Source organism: Myotis davidii, unplaced genomic scaffold (assembly GCF_000327345.1).
Source record: "Myotis davidii unplaced genomic scaffold, ASM32734v1 scaffold210, whole genome shotgun sequence".
NCBI classification, from domain to species: Eukaryota; Metazoa; Chordata; class Mammalia; order Chiroptera; family Vespertilionidae; genus Myotis; species Myotis davidii.
Genome location: NW_006282396.1, coordinates 328,878 through 350,981, shown reverse-complemented (window position 1 = coordinate 350,981; position 22,104 = coordinate 328,878). Strand labels below are relative to the sequence as shown.

General features: G+C 44.4%; 1 protein-coding gene across 1 annotated transcript in view; it reads left to right on the top strand.

Moving 5' to 3' along the window:
- The window catches only part of TACR1 (tachykinin receptor 1), a 126,163-nt gene extending 104,715 nt beyond the window's left edge, over positions 1-21,448 (top strand). Inside the window, exons 3-5 of the mRNA XM_006752936.2 lie at positions 15,394-15,544; positions 17,165-17,361; positions 18,268-21,448. Coding sequence (XP_006752999.1) covers positions 15,394-15,544; positions 17,165-17,361; positions 18,268-18,559 — 640 coding nt within the window. The 3' untranslated portion in view covers positions 18,560-21,448. The remainder of the gene's footprint in view (positions 1-15,393; positions 15,545-17,164; positions 17,362-18,267) is intronic.
- The last annotated feature ends 656 nt before the right edge of the window (positions 21,449-22,104 follow it).

Sequence of the window (22,104 nt, the reverse complement as noted above, 5' to 3'; positions counted from 1 at the left end):
CTCCTTCTGAGTTACCTTTGGCTAACCCCTTCTTTACATTGCCATTGAGTTTTTGTCTCTCACCCACAAATCCATGCAGGGATCTCCCCAGCCTAAACAGTGCATGCACCCCTCCTTCTCAGCACAAATATCTATGCTCTGCTTGCTGTAGCTATTTTTTTTTTCATTGACACACTCCTTTGTTTCTACTTTTTGGTTTTTGTCCCCATCCTGACACTGCAATTGCTCATGAGTGACCTCATTATTGTCAAATCCATTGGTCTGTTCTCAGTTCTCTTCCAATGTGGTAAGAGCATAAGAGAAAGCCAAGTAGGGAGAGCGGGGGGGGGGGGGACATTTCCTGAGCAGCCACTATGTTCCCAACATGAATCTGGGCACCAGTTAGGTAGTAGGAATGGAGGGTGAGGATTATATAACAGAGGGCTCGCAATGTTGTGCTAAGGAGTTTGTGCTTTATCTGGTAGGTAGTTGGAAGCCTGAACGGGGAGGGCATTTGTATCAATGGTCAGAGCTGAGTTTGGGAAAACTTAATCTGTGGTTGGTCATGTAGGGAGTAGAGAGGAGAGATACTCATGGTCTCTGCATTCAAGGAGCTTGCAGATGACTTAGAAGATGAAGCTAATGTGCATGAAATGAAGAACTGTACAAAGGCACCAAGTAATCAAAAACTAAGTAGCCCTATCTGGTTTGGCTCAGTGGATAGAGCGTCAGCCTGCAGACTGAAGGGTCCGGGGTTTGATTCAGGTCAAGGGGACCTGCCTGGGTTGTGGGCTCAATCCCCAGTAGGGGGCAGACAAGAGGCAGCTGAACAATGATTCTATCTCATCATTCATCTTTCTATCTCTCCCTCTCTCTTCCTCTCTGAAAGAAAAATATATTTTTTTAAAAAAAAAATAAAAACCTAAGTAGATGTTAAGTGTTCTGGGAGTTCCGCAAGAAGGATTATGAGGACCAGACTGATCCAGAGAGGCTCCCAGCATCAGGAGACAAACCTTGAAGAAGAGTAGGAGTTGGGTTGGTACCAGAAGAAGGGAGAACATTTCAGTGGCATAAGTAAGTCCACTGAAGGCACAGCATTGGCCCCCCTGCTCTCCTCTGTAATGGTTGTAACTCATCCCCTTCCCTTTGCAGTGCAACAGAGTCGGGGCCAACAAATTTCAAGAGCCAGAGAGTAAATATTTTAAGTTTTTCAGGCCCTGCAGTCTCTGTCACAACTATTCCACTCAGCCATTGAAGCAGCAAAGCAGCCACAGACAATACTTACAAGAATGGGCATAGCCGTTCTAAGATAATTTTATTTATGAACACTGAAATTTGAATGACATAATTTTCTCATACCATGAAATAATATTCTCCTGTTGATTTTTTCATTCATCTAAAAATTTGAAAACCATTCTTAACTCATAAATCATATAAAAACTGGTGGTGAGCTAATTAAACCTGTGGGTGACAGTTTGTGGTCCCCACAGTGGAATCTGTGGAGTCAGGGGACCCAGGTCCATGTGTGACACCAGCACCCTCACTCACCGGATGTGCAGCTATGCACAAATTACTCACCTCCCCTTGTCTCAGCTTCCTCACCTGCACAGTGGAGATAAAGATAGCAGCATCCGTCTTCTCTGGTTGTTGTGAGGATTAAATGAGGGGGAAGTCTTGAACTGATGAAACTTACCCAGAGTCACGGAGGAGTGACAGAGTGCAGAAAGCAAGTGTGGTTGGAAGAAAACTTGAACTTTGTAGTTGTGAGACTTGGGGTTCAGTTCAAGGTCTGCTGCGTGACCTTTGCAGGGCAGTCTCATCTTATGTAGAGTAGGATGATTTTACTCACTCTGTGGGGTACGTGTGTGTGTGGGGGGGGATGACATCATAAATATGATTGCATTGGTTAAACTTAACCAGGCTCTCTATCACCCACAGCCCAGATCTTGATTTCTTATACTATTCTCCACTAAAAGGAACCAAAGCTCCTGGGGAAATTTCTGATTCAAGGGCAGAGCCAGTGAATTTACAAAATAAGCCTGGAGCACCTTATATTTCTAGAAAGAAAGAAAGAGCTCAAAATATATACTAGTACACACACACACACACACACACACACACACACACACACGCAGCAATCAAAAGAGCTTCCAATGGCCAAAGCTGGAGCAATGAAAGTAAATGTTTTAAAAAGTGGTATTGCATTATGACCCACAGTATATAATAAATATACATTAGTCCATATTGATCCGTATATAAAGGATTGAATAAATAAACAAACAATGAAGAACAGGCAAGCTTGCATGCAAAAGAATTCCTAGTAATTTATGTGGAAACTCCACCTGCAAGGAGGGGAGCATAACTCCCTAATCCTTAAGTCTGGACGGCGCATATGACTTTCTTCCAAAGAGCCCAGTGTGGAATGCTGGATGGGAGTGGGAGTGGGAGTGGGGGAAAAGGTGGGGCCAGAGGAGTAGCTTTAGAGTGGATAAGCCTGATAAATGCTACTGCAGTCAGGTGATCAAGGTCAACACCAAGAGTGATAAGCTTTACTGATAGCATGGACCCTTTATATGATGTGATGAGAATGACACTTTACCTCTGTGGTCTCCCCCCCTCCAAAAAAAAACCATATCCCCAGACTAATCATGAGAAAAACTTGAGACAACTCACAGCTAAGGGACACTCTGCAAAATACCAGACCAGTAGCCTCATAACTATCAAGGAAAATCTGAGAAACTGTGGTTGGGATCCTGAAACAGTAAAAGAACATTAGCTAAATCCTAAGCAAAGCTGAATAAAATATGAACTTTAGTTAATAATGTAACTGATATTGGTTCATTAATTGTGACAAATTTACCATACTAATATAATGTTAATAGCAGGAGAAGCTGGCTGCGAAGTATATGGGCACTCTCTGTATTATCTTTGCAACTATTCCTTAAATCTCATACTATTCTAACATAGTATGGTTTTTTAACTCTATATTAATAAATACTTATATATTCAAAATTAACCTATGTTTACCATACACGTGGCATCCCATATAGTTTTACAATCCTTTCCACCCAAGACAATGCTAATCTCTGCAACATGGGATTCTTGGGCCCATTACTTATGCTCTGTCAGGGTGAGCTGCCTTACACAGCTCCAGGGTTGCTCATGAGTCAATAATCTCTGTGAATGGTGTCCTGGAGTTGTGCTGAGTACCATAGTGACAGTCACTTTGTAATCTTTGTAACCTTTGAGTTTTATCATCCACAAAACAGAGATTGCTGTTGGGAGATGTGACTCAGTAGATATCTGTGAATAAAGCATTTGGAATGGTGCCTGGCATATATAAACACTTTATCAGGGTTAGCTATTAATAAGGTGGTGGTAGTGGTGGTGCTGATGATGATTTGGAGGCCCATCAGTAGTAGGTATCTATCTAACCCCTTTAAGGACCATCACAAGGGCTATTTAGTTACTTAATAAAAGGCACATGGACACTCCTTATACCATATTCAGCCTGGATCCTCTTGGACCAGGACCATCACCACAGTGGATTACCATTTTAACCAAGATGCTATCTCCACTAAGTCCCTACTTACAGTGATTGTGTTGGGGCTGGGAATCCTTACTAAGAGAAGGGGCTGCAAGACTGGGTCTGAGACTGTGGATGGGGGCATCCCTTACCTTCACACTCACTTTCATTTGCATGTCCTGCCTATTCTGTCTTCAAATCATACCCTGAATTTTCCTAGCTCTCTCCAACCAAGCTGTACCTGGTGGGGCCACCTTTATGTGTCAGCTTGGCTGGGCTACTAGTCAAACACTGTGAAGGTATTTTGTAGATGTGATTAGCATTTACAATGAGTTGACTTTAAGAAAAGCAGATTACCCTCTAGGATGTGGGTGAGCCTCATCCACTCAGTTGAAGTCCTTAAGAGCAAAAGCTGAGGTTTTCTGAAGAGGAAAGAATTCTACCTCAAGACTGCAACATCAACACTTACTTGAGTTTCCAGTCTGCCTCCTGCCCTACAGGTTCTAGACCAGGGGTCCTCAAACTACGGCCCACGGGCCACATGCAAATACAAATATTGTATTTGTTCCCGTTTTGTTTTTTTACTTCAAAATAAGATATGTGCAGTGTGCATAGGAATTTGTTCATAGTTGTTTTTTTTTTAAACTATAGTCCGTCCCTCCAATGGTCTAAAGGACAGTGAACTGGCCCTCTGGTTAAAAAGTTTGAGGACCCCTGTTCTATACTCACTAACTGCCACAATATTGTGTCAACTCCTTAAAATGAATCTAGTTTACTATATACACACACTACACACACACACACACACACACACACACACACACATTATCCTGTTGGTGCTCCTCCTATGTATCCAGCTCATTCAGACCTCAGAGCCTTGTGTCTGCTCTTGTCTCTGCACAGGCCACCTACCCTACACCCTTCATGTAGCTACTTTGACCTTCAGGTCACCTCATCAAAGAGTCTTGGAGTGTGAACCCCAGATTCCCTACCACCACTTTCCTTTGGTTGCTTTATGTGCATAACTCATTTATGATTTTATATTTACTTGCTAGTATATTTCTTTATAATCCGTCTTCCCCACTATAAGTTTATCAAGGGCAGATTTCATGTCTTCTTTATTCACCACTATATCCCCAGAATCTAGCACAAAGTTGGGGTTCATGAACAATTCGGTGGCTGAATGGGTGGGGCCTGGAGGCAACTACACGGCTCTTTCTTCTGCATGTCCCTCCCCCATGACTGAAGGTGCTGCCTCAACAGAAGGCTGGCCTCCAGGCAGAACAAGTAACTTTGCGAATCATGCAACCCTCATAAAGCTGACACCTACTTGATTCATCATCTAAGCAGAGTCAAGTTCAGGAAGCCTAGTTTAACAGGCAAAAGTATTAAATAGAAACTCCATTAAAGATACCCAAAACAGTTGTCCACAGCATAACTACAAAAAAATTCTGCCTCTGCTTATTTCCTACTTACTGCTGTTCTCCTCCTACCATCCCCAGTGAAAACCTCCTTTCCACATCCAGTCCACATGGACTGTCTGTCTCTATTGTATAGACCAGATTAGCTTTTCTCCCATCAATAAAGACACTTTTCTAGTAAGAGGAGAAGATTGCATGAAAGATGGTTCAGAAATTACAAGATTCAATTTGGCCAGCTCGGGGGAGGTTCGAAAAACTGTCAACACTCCCACATTAACAATGTTTGTCTTCTTACACACAACTCATAGCAGACTTCGCATTGATTAATGAAGTCTCCATGATAATTTCTTGTGAGATGTAAATTGCATTGCTCAATTTGTTAATGGAAGCTGTAGACTGGCAGCCTGTGTGGCTCATGGCATAATGGTCTATTGTTCATGGTGAGAAACGATGGGCTGAGAACAAAGAGTGGGGTGTTTGTCTTTCTCACATATTTCAGCTAAGCAAGGGTTTCTTTGGGCTCAGGGTTTAAGAGAGGAAAAGGCTGTGGAAATACAATAGTGAATCCAGACATAAATTGGAATCCAAGACTTGGCCACATTCCAAGTCACGCTTGTAGATAGAATTGAATTCTGGGTCTGACGGTTTAAGCGGTGCTATTTTTCAGTAAATTATCTGCCATTATTAAATGCCATGGACAATTTTGGGACGTGGTATATGTGTTTATTCTTGAAAACCTGTGGTTTCCCTACTCGTGGCATTCTTCTTTCTTGAGCTCATCTGAGCAGAAAGACAAAGAAATGCAAAGGGTTGAAAGAGAAAAGGAGAGATCTGTTTTCTATTCCCATTTCAACCCTGAGTGACTTCAACAAGGCAATTACCTTTCCTGTACCTTAATTTTTCAATTTAAAATGAGGTTAGCAATCTCTATCTCTTACCTCAAGTCCCAGAGGTGATGAGATGAAGTCAGATCCACTTTCCAGAAATACCTTTACAATGCAACTACAGCACATAGAAAATGTACAATTTCTACATTTTCTGCAAGCCAGTGGCTGTTTCAGTTGTACCACACTTGACACCAGATTTCTTCTGATGAAGATTTCATCAAAAGGGGGAAAAACTGGCCATTATCTGGCCATCTATCTATTCGTGGCTGTTGAGCTAAGATGTGCCTTGTGTGGAGGAATTACCTTCAGGGCACGAGGGCCATGAGTCTGGGCACTTCATCCAGACTGGGAGACATGAATGGTTAGTAGTCACAGGCCATTGTGACTAGAATTGTTTTGATTATTTTAAGTGTTTTTTTCAGACCTCAGGGACTAGAAGAAGTATAAAACCAACCAACACTCACCTTCATGCTTCAATGTATATCAGAAAATGCTTACTGATATCAGTTGGCACTGATAGAAGCAGTTTTTTAAAAACTGTTTAACAATGCCTCATCAAAAATAACCATATTTTATTTTATTTTTAAATATACTTTTATTGATTTCAAAGGGGAAGGGAGGCAGAGGGAGAGATAGCAACAGCAATGATGAGAGAGCATCAGTGGGAATTGAGCCTGAAACCCGGGCATGTGCCCTAATGGGGAATCGAACTGGGATCTCCTGGTTCATGGGTTGATGTTATTTCTGGCCAGCCCGAAATAACTACATTTTAAATGCGCAGAAGATTGATAGAGTATGAGCTTCAGTTCTGTGCATTTCTGAACTCTCCTCGGCTCAGTGTTCATCACAGGCTGCAGCAACTCCTCCAGATCTGTCCCTGGCTGCTCTCCCCGCCAGGAGTATCCCACTGCAGTGATAGTCCGCTACCCCAACCTCAGCAGAGCTTAACACAATAGAATTAAGAACTATCTGGAGCGGAGGAAGGTGGGTGTGTTTTATCAGCAAAACACTTATCGGTGCCCACTGAAAATCAGAAAAACATGTCACAGGCAAAATGCAGTCTTATTCTCAATGGATTGTAATAATCCAAGGAGGTTTGCAAAGCTCGTGCTACATTGGTAAGGACTGGACCAAGGTACATATTGGAAAACAGTAGTATGACACCGAAAGGGTTTGGGGTGGGGTGTGCAGTGTACAATGCATGTAAGCATATAAAATGCATGCTGCTTTATTGATGTGGTACTGAAGTGCGGTGCGAGCAACCTAAATGAAATATATTCTGATGGGGCCAGGTGCCAGCTGAAGTTTGGCGCCACCTGGTGGCTGTTGTCTGTTGAGACTTCTATATCTGGCCCTGTGGCTGGTTGGAGCTTCCAGAATGACCATGGGGATGGTGATGTGATGTCATCTGCCAGACTGGAAACATTGACGAGGGAGCAGAGTTCAGATTCAGGGGCGCCCTCGCTGTCGCCCTGCTTCTTGAGATAAGGTCTCCCTCTTCACTACATCCCCTATGCGACCCCAGGTAAGAACTTTAACCCACCATGGGAAGTTGTGGTCACCACCATCTCTGGCCGGCCCACTTGGCCCCACTCAGGAAACCAGTCCTCCTCCTTCATGTCCTCAAAGCCCCACTGACATGAAGTTGTTGGCTGAGGTACATCCTACAGAAGATTAGGAGTGTGATTAGAGAAATCAGAGCATTACACATAGGATAGGATCATATGGTCTTTGAATTTACTCTCAGGCACCACCATTCTTAAAGTATATTGAGCGGTCCTCACCACGGGAAGTTTCTTATTGGCTGTGTTCTTTTACAAGTCCCTGCTTTCAACACTGGGGAGTCGGGATCTCTCTCTCTCTCTCTCTCTCTCTCTCTCTCTTTCCTCTCTCTCTCTTTCTTGTTACCTGGTACTCTTAATTTCTTTTTCCTTATAGAGACCAATTTAGCATTTTTCACCCCATCCCAAATTATGCTTCTAGCCTATCTCCCCTTATCCCAAAACACAATAATGTCCTCAGCCAAGCCTACCCGCCATCTAATTTATTCTTCTGTCTCAGTAATGCAAAGCCTGCAGAAGCTTTACAGTTCAGAGTTTGTTTTTCTCTTAACACAACCACCAAATAAAAGCTTCAGTGTTGGTCCAGCCACCTGCCTCCACCACCATCCCTGCCCTGCCCTAAGCAGCCTGGAGGAAGGAGGGTGCAGGTGAGGGAGTTGAGTCTCTTCTACTGGAGTCCAGGGTTTAAAGATCTCTTATTAGGGCATTTCCACACTCTGGGGCCATTCCCGGCAACACATCCTTCTGAGGGCCTTGGTCTTTGCCTGAGCATGCTGACCAAGAAAGACTCTAAAACGAGGACACAAGGCTCTGGGCAGATCAATGGCATCCACAGCTAAACTTCAGCATGAGAGTCGCTGCTGGGTTGGGCCAGTGAATTTTCCATCTGATTTCTTCTGGAAAGCTGCAAGTCTGGCTGCAAATAACTAAATCCATCCCCTGACCATCTTCTTAGGAAATGTGCAGGTCTGGAGATATTTTATTCTTTGGAACTGAGTAAAATAAAAAGACATTTATACTGCCATAGATAAAAGATGCATTACTAAGCCACAAAAATTGAAATGTGCAGGTCTGGCACCAGAAAGGAAGAACAGATCAAAGAAACAGAACAAAGGCTGAGAAGCAGAGCCAAGAATATATGTGAATATATAAGGTACCCGTGCGACTTCAAATCAGCAAGGAAAGGATGGTGCATCCAGTAGTGGTGCTGGGAAATTTCTAAACAATTGTTGGAGGTAAAAAATGTGGAGCATTTTCTCATGAGTCTCATCCAGTAATCCCTGAGGAACTGAACAATTACTGGTGCTGGGAAATTTCTAAACAATTGTTGGAGGAAAAAAATGTGGAGCATTTTCTCATGAGTCTCACCCAGTAAATCCCTGAACAATTATATGCAAATAATCAAATAAATAAACAGGGACTTCTAGGCTCCTGTTTTTGTGATGTGGGCATGGAAAGAGCCATTCTAAGTATAATATGAGAGAAGCCACAAATAGTCCCTTCAAATTAATAAATAAGGGCAATATGAACACCCCCAATGTAAATTGAGTCAGTTATCCAAGCAGGCAAGTCACAAAAGACTTGACAATGGCTAAATAACTTAATTCTTGGCAAATAAGAACGAGAGCAAAGACGTATCTTTGATTATAATGCTAGCACTAATTAAATATCAAAACATAGTAAATAATTCAAATGCCCAAATTAGGAGACTGGCCAAATAACCTCCATAAAACAGAATATTACAGTCATTAAAATTTTATCATAAAAATGTATTGACCTAAAAAAGTTGTGACATAATGTTAAATTTGTAAAGTAATCAAAAGTATGCTTGTGCATGTACAGATATAAGTGTGTGCATAAAGATAGAGGAAGCTATTAATCAATTTCATTAGAATTTTATTTCTACGTGATTGGGTTATAGGACATTTTGAAGGTTTTCTTTTCATGCTTGTCTATCATTTCAAACCCACAGTGAGCAGATAGAATTTGTAGTGAGAAAACTATCGATTGAAAAATGAAGTAGTCCTCAGCTCAGTGGATAGAGTGTCAGCCCGTAGACTGAAGAGTCTCGGGTTTGATTCTGGTCAAGGGCATGTACCTCTGTTGCAAGCTCAATCCCCAACCCCGGCCAGGTTGGGGCACCTCAGGAGGCAGCCAATCAATGTGTCTCTCTCACATCGATGTTTCTCTCTCTGTCTCTCCCCCTCCCTTCCACTCTTTCTGAAAATGAATGGAAAAATACGCTGGGGTGAAGATAGATAGATAGATAGATAGATAGATAGATAGATAGATAGATAGATAGATAGATAGATAGATAGATAGATAGATAGATAGATAGATAGATAGATAGATAGATAGATAGATAGATAGATAGATAGATAGATTTAAAATGAAGAAGTAAGAAGTGCTCAGGCCTCCAGGCTCTCTGCCCGCAGGGCCTGCATTCAAGCAGGTGCCGGCACACTCCCCTGGAGGATCCCACAGGAAGACTGCTTGCTGGCTGGGGGGTGGACCAGAGGAGAATCCTAATGTCCTTCAAAGCCTGAGATGATGTCTTTCCATGAAGTATTTCCTTGGTGCCAGCTCCGTAAAGCGGATTAAAGAGGAGCACCGCCGGGCCCTGCCTCCGAGGACGGCATCATCCAATCAAGCAGGAAAAGTGAAGAGGAGCCTGGAGAAGAACACAGCCGCGTTCTGACAGTGACTGCAGGAAGCTCTGTGCTTTATTTCCAGTCCTGTTCGCCCGAGGGAGCCCTGTTGACCGCCAGGAGGCAGCACTAAGTGGGGAGGGGATTCTGTGAACTCAGTATTTCCATGAATTAAGCGCTGGAGCAGCCTGTCTTGATTGGCCATGAGTCCTGAGGGAGGCCGTCTGGGGCTGAAGGCGGGGCATTTCTGCCCAGCGTTTATTGCTGGATGCAGTTAACAGAGACAAAAGTATGCTTGTGCATGTACAGATATAAGTGTGTGCTGGATGCAGTTAACAGAGGTGTGATCCTGACCCTTCTCTGAAAATACTACTTCATGGTTTCCCATAAACTTTGGAATAAACGACAAACTCTCCAGCCTTTCTTGATTTGGCTTCTGCCCACCTTTCTGGCCAAGACTCCTGATACTTCCTCAAGCCACACTTCCTCCGTCTAAGCCACAATACAGCTCCCTCAGCATGCCAAGGGCACCCCCCGCCCCCCACCCCAGGCCCTTGTGCCTTTGCACATGCTGTTTTCCTTACCTGTAGCACTGGCCTCCTGCTTACATACCGGGGCCTGACCTCGCAGCACCTCCTCCAGGAAGCTTCCCTGATCAGCTTGAATGACAGTATCACTTCTGCATTCTCATTACTCTCTAGTCACCTAAAAACAAAACACCTACTGTATTTCAGGGTAGTTTTTAAAATTTTATATGTTTATATACTTTTTATATTTTACATATACTTATAAAGGCCCCTGACACCCCTCCTCAATGTCTCCACCCCCTTTGAAGAGATACCTACCGTCAATCACTTCTCTGTCTCCACCACAGACTAAATTCTTGGGAAAAGACCAAGGGATTCTCCTCTGCATCCCCAGCCCCAAGCACAAGGCCAGGTATATAATTATTAATTAGTAGGTCACTTCCAACAGCATTGCCAGGGATTTGGAATTGGCTCTGAAGTCTGGAAGTAAAAGTGAACCAAGACATATATGGGTTTTGCTTTCCTTTACTACAAAGAAACCCTGTTTACCAGCAGAGAAGATAATTTGTTGCTGGAAGTAAAAAGTCAAGCAGGTATCTCGCATCATGCTTGAAGAAGAGATGCACCCTAGACTTTGTTTCAGGGTCTGCTTTGGGAGAACTCAAACTGAGACAATATTTTGAATAATCAGTGATTGGAAGAGTAGGAGGATGAGGCTGCTCAGAGCATATCAAATAAGGGGTGGCAGAGAAGTCCAAGATGGAAAGAGGGCTCTGAGGAAGGGCGTGGTCCCTTGAGTTTGCAGGACCAGGAGGTGGATTCAGCTTGTTGCTTGTGGCCTACGATGAAGTAGTGAAAGCTGCAGGGCCACAGGTTTTCACTCAGTTTAAGGAGGAAGGTGTCAGTCACAGCCAGCAGCAGGAGGCTCAGTGACAGTGACTCAGCCCTGCTGCACAGAGCATCCCGGGGGGGGGGGGGGGGGGCTCCTATCACTCTGGTGCCCAGTCTGCGCTGCGGACCAATTTTAAGTGAGAAGCTCTGTAGTAGGATTCACACATTGGAATTTTGCAGTGCCCCCCAAGGTGATTCCAATGTGCGGCCACGACTGCGAGCTTGCACACAAATCATCAGGTCATCTTGTTAAAATGCCCACTCTGATTTGGTCCATCGGGGTGGGGCCTGAGAGCATGCATCGCTAACAAGCTGCAGGAGCTGGCTTTATAGCTAGTAACCAGCGTGTCACAGGTGTAGGAAATAGGCCTCTGTGATACTTCTTCAAAATAGCCACCTTTTAATGGAAGTGGTTACTGAATCTCCCCTGGGCAAACAATGTAGGGAGGAGGGAAGAGGATATAAAACAAAAAAGTGTGTAAGTGAGCTAGCATCATGATGGAAACCCCCGAAGCACCCAGGATGAAACACCTCGTGCCAGCCTCAACTAGACAGGGGGAGGCGGAGACAACTAGAAAAGGCCTTAGCCCATTTGTTTTAAATGGCCCAATAGGAGACAATAAGATCTAGGTGACATATGAGGAAACTATTCACCCCATAGTACTCAGCCAGTGAGGAACTGAAGGAGGGAATCTTGCACCCTAGGGGATAAATAGCCTGTGATTGCTAGTCTGTGTGTGTCTGTACAACCGGACACCCGCTCTTGCAAGAACATATTAAAAGTCTCATTTTGCCATACTTCTGTCTCCGAGTCTGTTATTTGAATTCAGACAGGTGAGCATTTCTCACAACAGGGAGTGTTCAAGAAAAGATAGAAAATTATGACATACTAGAGCAGTGATGGCAAACCTTTTGAGCTCGGCATGTCAGCATTTTGAAAAACCCTAACTTAACTCTGGTGCCATGTCACATATAGAAATTTTTTGATCTTTGCAACCATAGTAAAACAAAGATTTATATTTTTGATATTTATTTTATATATTTAAATGCCATTTAACAAAGAAAAATCAACCAAGAAAATGAGTTCGCGTGTCACCTCTGACATGTGTGTCATAGGTTTGCCATCACTGTACTAGAGGCTCTGTGCACAAATGCGTGCACTAGTGGGGCCCAGCCAGCTCACCCAGATGGGGGCCATCAGGGGTGGGCCAGCTAGGGCAAGGAGCCGCAGGCATTCTGGTTGTTCCGCCATTCAGTTGATTTGCATATTATCCTTTTATTATATAGGGTGGATATTGCAGAGAGGGCTTATGCATTGAATGGGGACTAGAATTACATCAATGACCTTCAACCTCTCTGTAACAGCTTAAATCTTCCAGCATGACCCCCAAACAAAATTATCCACAGAAAGCCAGTATATAAACCCAGCAAAGCAGAGCTGTCTCATAGAATGAAGGTAGGGAACCCAGATCCCTGCCCTCTTGGCCTCCCCACCCCATGGCACTTAAAGTCTCCATGAAGTTCATTAGAAGACATGCTAGGTACTATTGAATAAACATATCTCTCTTCATGTCAAATGCAGAGGATTATTTCAGAAACTGGAACTGCTGCTTGGACAATGAGGTGATTCTAGCCTTGTGAGCCCTAAGTGAACCTGGATTAGTGAGCATGAAGGTATTAAGGCATTGAGGACAGGAGACTCCGCAGGACTTGGGGCTGTATTCAGCAAGTTTATCCTGCAAAATGAGTCAAGCCCCACTTGCTGCTTAGGGGAGTAAGCTGGAGGGAACAAAGACACACAGCTGTTGCATGCACATTCCTTCTGAAAGTCCTGATAAGTCCATTGGCAGGACTTAATGATCAAAATCAATGCACGTCTCATCAAGTGGGAACCTAGCGGTCCCTTCTGTCACTATCTCTTGCATTCACTCCTGATGCTCCCTCTGGCTCACTTCTGGCGCATCCCTGACTCCTCATCCCTTCCTCCAAGACACATATCAATCCTGAGAACTGATAAAATTCTGCCTGGCAGGAACCTAGGGAATATCAGATTCAAGAGCCAAAAATGCATGGAGCTGCACAAAATAAGATTACACTGGGTTCACTGAGCAGCTCTCCAAAATAATAATTTCAGCAAGAAATGAAAGAACAGAGTTACTTCTAATTAGCTACAAGGGTATGGTAAAATTTCTCCAAACAGGTATCAAGGGGGAATAAATGTATTCATTTTCATATTTTTTAATTATGGAATATCATTCATTTGGCCTACAATCGGTTAGAATTTCTATGACTTAGACATTTTTTGGATAGAGTATTTTCTTTGTAAAAGAAGTTTATCTGAGCATGGTTTAGGAGGCTCCCGAAGGAATGACAATACAGGGGCACTCTGAACGCCTGGTGAGACCGCACAGAATGGATGTGCTTAGCTCCTGCTTTGCTGAATCTGTGGTTTGTTACTTAAAAACTCCTAAAGTGTCTTCAAGTTGCAAATCTTAAGGTTCAGAGGACTGGCTTTGAATATTAAACTGTGGCACTTTGCAGAGAAGTGGTTGAAAACAAACGGAGTGTCGGTAAAGGAGAAATTGAGTGAATACCTGAGTTTTCCTTATTGGAAAAATTTCACTGTAGAGAATAAACATAAACAGAATGGAAGAAAATATCCTTGGGTTAATTTTTTTCAGTAACAAGAAACTGGTTCTGGTGTCTGCATTCTAATCCCAGCTCCTCTTTTTACCAGCTATGAACTTACACAGTTTAATTAAATTCTAAACGTTGCTTTCCTCCTCTACAAAATGGGATCATGATGGTACCCACCCAACCATTTGTTCTCTGGATTAAATTAGATAAGGCTAGCAAAGTGCTTGACATTGTGCTGGTCACTCAGTGAGGTCAAACTCCGGTTTCTGTGAATGCTGTGAATACTGTCATTGACATTATTAGCACAGAGTAACACCCCCGCCCCCCAAAGTATTAGCAATTACTGTTACTGCTATTAGGAATTCTGAGCCTCTTCATCAAACTCACATCAGGGGAAAGAGCTAAAACTAGCCAGACATGCCAACAACCCCCTGAGGAAACTACCCTTTCTCAAATTAAAAAAAAAACTTATTTGAATATCCTCCTTAGAAGGAGTCTTGTCTGAAACAGAACAGGATAAATTATGCTCTTGTAGCAAACCCCCAAAATCTCAGTGATTTAACACAGCAAAGGGTTATTTCTTACTCATGACTAGTCAAACTCAAGTAAGTTGTTATCTAAACTCCAAGGGATGACTCAGAGACCTGGCAGCTTCCATCTGAAAATATATTTTTAAGAACCAGACTTAGAAGTAGCTTACGCTTTGTGGCTTCTTCCTACCAACCCTAGACTAGGATAAGTCTTCTCTTTCTCCTCCAAGCTAATTTATTCTTATATCTGTGACTCCATTTGTCATATGGAATGAATTAGGGTTCATACAATTATGGTGGTTCTCATCTGAGGGTGCTGGTCTGCATCCCTGCACCAAAATCGAGCCTAAGTGTAATCTGAAAAGTATGAACAGAATGGGACAATCACCTTCTTCTTTCTAGAGCATATACTTATATTAATGATGCCTGGGGTTGCATACTTTTTTCTGGGGGAGAATGTCAGCAATATTGAACTTAATATTAACTAAAATTGCCATGGGTATACAACGGATTCAGTTCCCTTTAATCAATGTTTCTTCTTTTTTCAATCTGAACAGGACTCTTCATTATGGAAAAAGTCCACTAGAAAGACAAAGTTGAAGAGATACACTTTCCCTCAATTATCCATTAATATATCACCTACTCACCCAATGTGGGTGGCAAGCCTCCTTGGGGTGTGTCTGATCATCCAACTTATGAATGGCGAATGCTGAGAAAGGCGGCTGTCGAGCCTTGACCACCCTTGTTGTTTCTTAGAATGACCCCTCCCATCTGCCCTGTTGCAGGTACCACATTTGCGTGCCTGTGCTGATCTACTTCCTCCCCCTGCTGGTGATCGGCTATGCGTACACCATAGTGGGAATCACGCTGTGGGCCAGCGAGATCCCCAGGGACTCCTCTGACCGTTATCACGAGCAAGTCTCTGCTAAACGCAAGGTGAGCAAGGGGCAGCAAGCACCTAACCCACGTGGGCACAGGCAACAGGCTCACACGCAAAACATCCTTGAATCTAGGGAACAGCAACGGAGGGAGAGGGAAGGCATCCGTCTTCAATGTGTTGGGAACTTAGGTCTGCCTGTACAGGCCTGACCTTGCTTGTGCCTTAGGAGAATTGCAACCTGTCAAGCCATTCGTTATTCAGTCCTCTTTTTATTACTTATTTAAAGTTTGGCACAATAATACATTCTCTTGGTGCAAACATCAAAAAGTATTAAAAGGAACAACATTATGGTGGTAGAGAGCAGATCAGGGGTTAGGAGGGTGCGTATGGGGGAGGGGCTGCCTATGAAGGCACAGCATGAGCTTCTTGTGGTGATGGAGCGACAGAGCAATCCTGATGGTGGCTGAGTTTTCAACTCATCTGTACATGTGATAAAATTTCATAGAACTATACACCCCCAAAAGGAGCGTGTGTAAAAACAGGCAAAATCCAAACACTGTCTGTAGTTTAGTTTCTAGCCTGGCATTAACGCCGGTGTCCTGGTTTTGATCATATGGTAAGTTAGGTAGGATGATGTCACAGGAGGAACCTGGGAATCCTTGTACTGTTTTCGCACTTCTTGGGAGTCTTAAATTATTTCAAAATGAAAAGTAAAAAAATACATTAAGACTTTTACCATGAAAGGACCCCACCCAGTTCCCATGTGTATGCACACACTCACTGTGGTAGCCATTGGTATTTATTTCTTACTAATCCTTCCAGATATTATAATGCATGTATAAGCCAAATAAATGTAAACTTTTTTCTTTCTTCTTTTTTACACAAAGAGTAAATACACACTTTCTGCCCTTCACTTTTTTTTTTTACTTAATATCCAAAATCAATATATAAAGAGCTTTCTCATTTTTTTTTCTTTTGGTACATCTTTGCATAGCATTTCATTATGTGGAGGCTAGGTAGTTTTCACCGAGTTTGTGGGGAAAGAGGGAAAGGTTACATCACCCAGTGTTCATAAAACCTTGTAAGTTCTCTTTAAACATCAGATGCTCTCTGGGGCAGCTGTCCAAATCCTGTCCCTTATCCTTCCTCCCCCTGAGACTCCAAGCAAGAAGCTTCCCCTTCTCACTGCTCCCCACTTTAGCTGCTTCCCGCTTCCTGGGTCTTTCCCTCTTGAACACCCGTTCCTCTTGGCTCATTAATCTGGTCTCCTTTGGCTTCTCCAGCCATTGGCCAGAGAATGATATAACACGGTGATTCTGGACCATGAGCGAGCCTCAGAATCATTGGAAGCTAGGACTTGTCAATCACAGAACTCTGGGTCCCACCCCAAGAATTGGTAAAGTCTGGGTGGGGTCCAAGAATTTGCATTTCTGACAAGGTCTCAAGTGATGGTGCTGGCACTGGTCTTGGGGTCACACTCTGAGAACCACTGATATAACCCAAATCCTTTGGTGCCACATAGAAAAGGTCCTTCTTCCTCCTCAAAAAGGGTTTATTCTAAATACTTCTCCCCCCAGACTGCACTGTGAGCCATGCGAGGGGGAGGAGGAGAGAGAAGGTAGCCATGAGAAAAGGATTATGAGCTGCTGGTCTCACCTGCCTTGCCCTCCTGACAGGTGGTCAAGATGATGATCGTTGTGGTGTGCACTTTCGCGGTCTGCTGGCTGCCCTTCCACATCTTCTTCCTCCTGCCCTACATCAACCCAGATATCTACCTGGAGAAGTTTATTCAGCAGTTCTACCTGGCTATCATGTGGTTGGCCATGAGCTCCACCATGTATAACCCTATCATCTACTGCTGCCTCAATGACAGGTGAGGACCCCATCCCCCAGGCTCTTTCCAGGGGCCACAAAACCATCTGTCTATATAACCACCAAACAACCAACCTACTAGTCAATGAGCAAACCTGGCTGTGAGACAAGAGAGAGTGGTGGGGACTACAGCAAACTAATCGCCACAGTTACTCAAGCCCTGCTGATTATCACCACTGCAAGAATATAAGACCAGAGTGCACATATTTTTCTTTCCCAAGAGGAACCAGAAATCCATATTGTTGTGTAGTATCTTTTTACTTTTAAACACTGGCATCTAAGCCAATGGGGGATGGGGTTTGCAGGTAAGAAAAAAAAACCCTCTGAGGTTGCTGTGTACAAAGCAGGTCCACAAGTTGAATCCAGTTTGTGGCCTATGAGTTTGCTCACACTGCCAACTGGATTCATTACGCAGGTGGGGCTGTGAATGGAGACAGAGAGACAGAGTCAGGGACTCAGATCGTATGAGGCAAACTACAGGAACTTGACTGGCAGAAAGTCATCTTTCAGACGATGAACTACCTGAAGGAAAGGACTGGCTCTTGTTTTTACTGCACAGTGACTAGCACAGTATCGTTCTCATAGTAAACCCTGGTGAATGTTTTACTGTGATGTTGAGTTGACCAAAGTTGGCTGCCCCGCGCCAGTGGAGGCAGCATAGTTCAGTGGCTGTCCTCAGAAAAGACATATTTCACCTGAACCTGGGTTCTAGTACTGGGTTTGACTTTAATGACCAACCTTTATATCTTCTGGGCCTTACTGTCTCCAGTTCTCAATTAATTTAAAAAATAATAACACAGGATCAAGTCTGGGTGCATTCATGTGTTAAAGAGCTGACGCAAAGGTGGGAAGGCCCTCTGAAAGCAGGCTGTCCCCCAGCGTCACCTCTCCACCTCTCTCCCTCCAGGTTCCGGCTGGGCTTCAAGCATGCCTTCCGGTGCTGCCCTTTCATCAGTGCGGGCGACTATGAGGGGCTGGAGATGAAATCCACCCGGTATCTCCAGGCCCAGGGCAGTGTGTATAAAGTCAGCCGCCTGGAAACTACCGTCTCCACAGTGGTGGGGAACCATGAGGAAGAACTGGAGGAGGGCCCCAAGGGCACGCCCTCACCCCTGGACCTGGCCTCCAATGGCTCCTCTCGCAGTGAGTCCAAGACCATGACGGAGAGCTTCAGCTTCTACTCCAACACGCTCTCCTAGACCCTGGGCCTGCAGCAGAGGCAGCCACCATCGTCTTTGTCTTGCTTCACTTCATGCATGGATAATTCCTCGATCTGGAAACCATCAGGAACACCCTCACACTGGGACTTGTGAAAAGGGTCAGAATGGTTTAGGAAAAACATTCCATACTGGAGTCCAAAAACCTGGATTCTTCCATGTCGTTGCCAACCCCATGCTGTGTGACCCAAGACAAATCACCGAACTTCTCTGAGCCTGTAAAATGGGAAGGTTAGACTTGCTGTTCTCTACAATCCATTCCGTGGTTCTAGAATACAGTTTGGCTGTGAATGAGCACTCATTTCAAGATGAATCCTGCAATGGAGCAACAGACCCAACGGATCTGTTTGCCTGGAGCCTCTGTCTTACTTCAATAAAGCCTTTCTCAATCATGCTCAGATTAACCCTCCTTTCGCTAGTGGATGTCTTCATTTGATAGAGTGAACAACTGAAGGGCCCACAGAAAATCTGAAAGAGAGATTTAACCCCATCCTCCGAGCATCCGTGAAAAGAAGACAAAGTCTGCCCCTTTTTTGGCATCTCAATATTTTAGGGCATTTAAACATCATAGGATTGAGAGCCTCAGATTCATCTGCATTGTGTCCCCAATAATTTCCCTGAGCAACTAACTGATGCAGGCAGAATGTGTCCACTGATACCAGCTGATGTATGTCAGGACCAAGATCAGGAGAGCTGTGCCATATTTCATCTGTCTGAGCCTCTCTTTCCTTATTTGTAAAACGATGGGAGTGAACTAGATCATCTAAGTGTCCCTTCAAATTTTCAATGGTTTAATGATTGTATGAGGGGTTTTTTGTTTGTTTGTTTCACACACAAAAATGGTGGTCTCAGAAAGAACAGGAGAAGAGAGTGAAGTGACTAAATACTCCTGAAAAGTAGCAACTGCTGCGACCATGTGTCCACACCCATATCAGACATTCTCTGATTGATCCTAAAATGTGAGTACCTTTTTCTCCTGGGAGGTTGTAGCTTTTAACACAGCTGAGGACTTGGTGTCGAAGCCTGCATCTCTCCACCAGGTTTTAGCAGACTGAGCCTGCAGCTGGAGAGAACATCCGGGAAATGAATTCATGGGCTCCCTGCTCTGGCCTTTTGGTTGTCTTAGGACAAAGGCACTAGCTGTGCACTAACATCCCACATGTGCTCAGCTGCCCAATGAGCAAAGGGGCTGCAGCAGCACCTCTGGGAAGAGGACACCTTGCATTTTCCCTTTAGACTCTCTGAATCTCCCCGTCTTGCCTCCATGGCTTTGCTGGCCTCCTGTCTGTAAGAAGTGGGACAACACATTGACCCTATAGGACAGTTCATCTACCAAGAGCCATGAACTTAAGGCTTCATGTCCCAGTACAGCTTTGAGATTTCCATCAAGTGAGCATGAAGCGCCTTCCTGTCTTCCAAATTCGTGCTTTGTCCCATTGTGGCTGAAAGCAGGAGCCTCATATAACATCTGTGAATGTCCTCCTTATTGTTTGAAGAATGGAGGCACATGTGCAGCATCTGTGGTATCAATAGAATATAAGCACTGCCCACAGGGTTTACAGCCTCACCAGCCTTGCTGGCTCTAACTCTACTAGGCCATGGTAGGCCTGGGGGGAGAGAGCAACAGTATAAGCCAGAAGGACCCAAGAACTATACTCTTCAAAGCCTCATGGGACGGATCAAATAAATTGAGTAAAGCCAGCTCAGTGCAGATAGATGAACGGAAGACATAATTTAGAGGCTACGAAAGTCAGTGCCAAAAGCATTAGTCAGACTTCCAATAAGCAATTGTGCCGTGTGTGGATAATTCTCTTCCGAGGGCCATAGAGAACCAGCATGATTATGAGAAGAACTTAAAAAGAAAGTGTCAAGGATTTGGAGGAGGTTGGAATTGAATTCAATAAGAATTATTGAGTACCTGCTGTGGATTTGGCCCTGAGCTGAGGACACACAGCTCCTTCCACTCTTGAGAGCCATGGCTAACGCACCAATCCTAGGGGGTCGAGGCCACCCAGCAGGCGTGGAGGCAGTTGTGAAGCCAATTCTGCCCAGGATTCTAGAGACTTAATACATGTAATTGAGCCAAGGACTGAGACCTTCAGAGAGCCTTTTGCAGTGAGAGTTCTCTGAGATCACTTTAAGGAAAGCCACCATGGTTGGACAGCATCGTCACTGCACATAGAGGGAGGGTGCGATGGTGCTGAGCAGTTTCAAATATGGCAAAACATCCCCTCTGAACCAGCCCAGCAGGCCTTCCTCCGACCCACTCTCCAACACCTATGTAACTTATAAAAAATGTCATCAGCTCCCACATGTGAGAAACACCATGATTTGCACTGTGCATGGGCTCATTTTTATAGAAATGTGTCCCCCTATGTTTATCTTCTAAGTATTTCTCTGTGGTGTACTGTTCAGTAGTAATAGAATATAAGACATCATGGGGCCAGTCTTTGTTATGTTACTTCAAAAATATGGGATTCAGTTGCTGTCAATGTGTTCTTTGCATTGTGCCAACCTCTCCTCATTCTTTCACAGAGAGGAGCTGATGTACACCGTGAACTCACAGTCAAATTATAGTGACTGGGGGTGGGTGGGGGGGAGGGAGAGCAGAGGCCTCTATGGGAGGAACTAACGGGCAGGAGTCCTTGTCCTCTCTCCCCACACACACCATCATGCTGAGACATGCTGGAAGGTCCTTTCTCTTGGAAGGACTGGGGGATTTCTAGGAAAAGGGGACTTGGGAGCTGACTCTCTGGTTTGGCTTTCGGGGAGAATCCTGTATGTAGGACGGGGTCATTCCTGAAGTTCCCATTTTCCAGCCTGGGATCCTGGAAAGAATTTCCATGCAGAAATAAAGTATGTGTTCGACTATCTCACGCCTCTGTCTCATCTCCAGGGATCCTCAGTGCTCTACAGGAGACTGAATGGGGTGGTACTCTGAACCCCAATAACTTGCATAGTCAGAAGGAAGAAACCCAACACCCAGTGATCTCTTAACCATGCAGCAAAATGAGTTGACAAAAATGTGGGAACTCTTACCAAGTGGGGATCTGGGAAGATAAGGTGGGATGGTCTGAAGTGACAATGACATCACCTGTGAGAAGAGCTGTGTCAGTGCAGTTCCTCCCAGAAGCAGACCCAAGGCAGAGACAGGAGTGAAGGAGGCTAATGAGTAGAACTACCTGGGAAAGGTAAAACGGGGAGGAAGCTGGAGTAGGCAGGGGAAGCTTGAGAGTACTGTGCAGATCTAACACCTGTGGGAAAGGGGGAGGGGAGGAGCGGGCAGGAAGAGCCTCAGATGCAGGACAGCTCTAAGAAAGTCTCAGCATGCCAAGGGGTGCCCATCGAGAAGGCCTGCATTGGCAAAAATGGCCAGGCCTGGTACTTCCCCTTGCTCGGTCACTGCTGGACGATCTCTGGGGAGGGAGGGGTCTGTGTTTGAACACTGTGGTAGGTTCTGAAGGTGCAGCAGCTGGCAGCCATCAGCTGGCTGCACTCTCACTACCAGTTCTCTCCTGAAAGGAGAT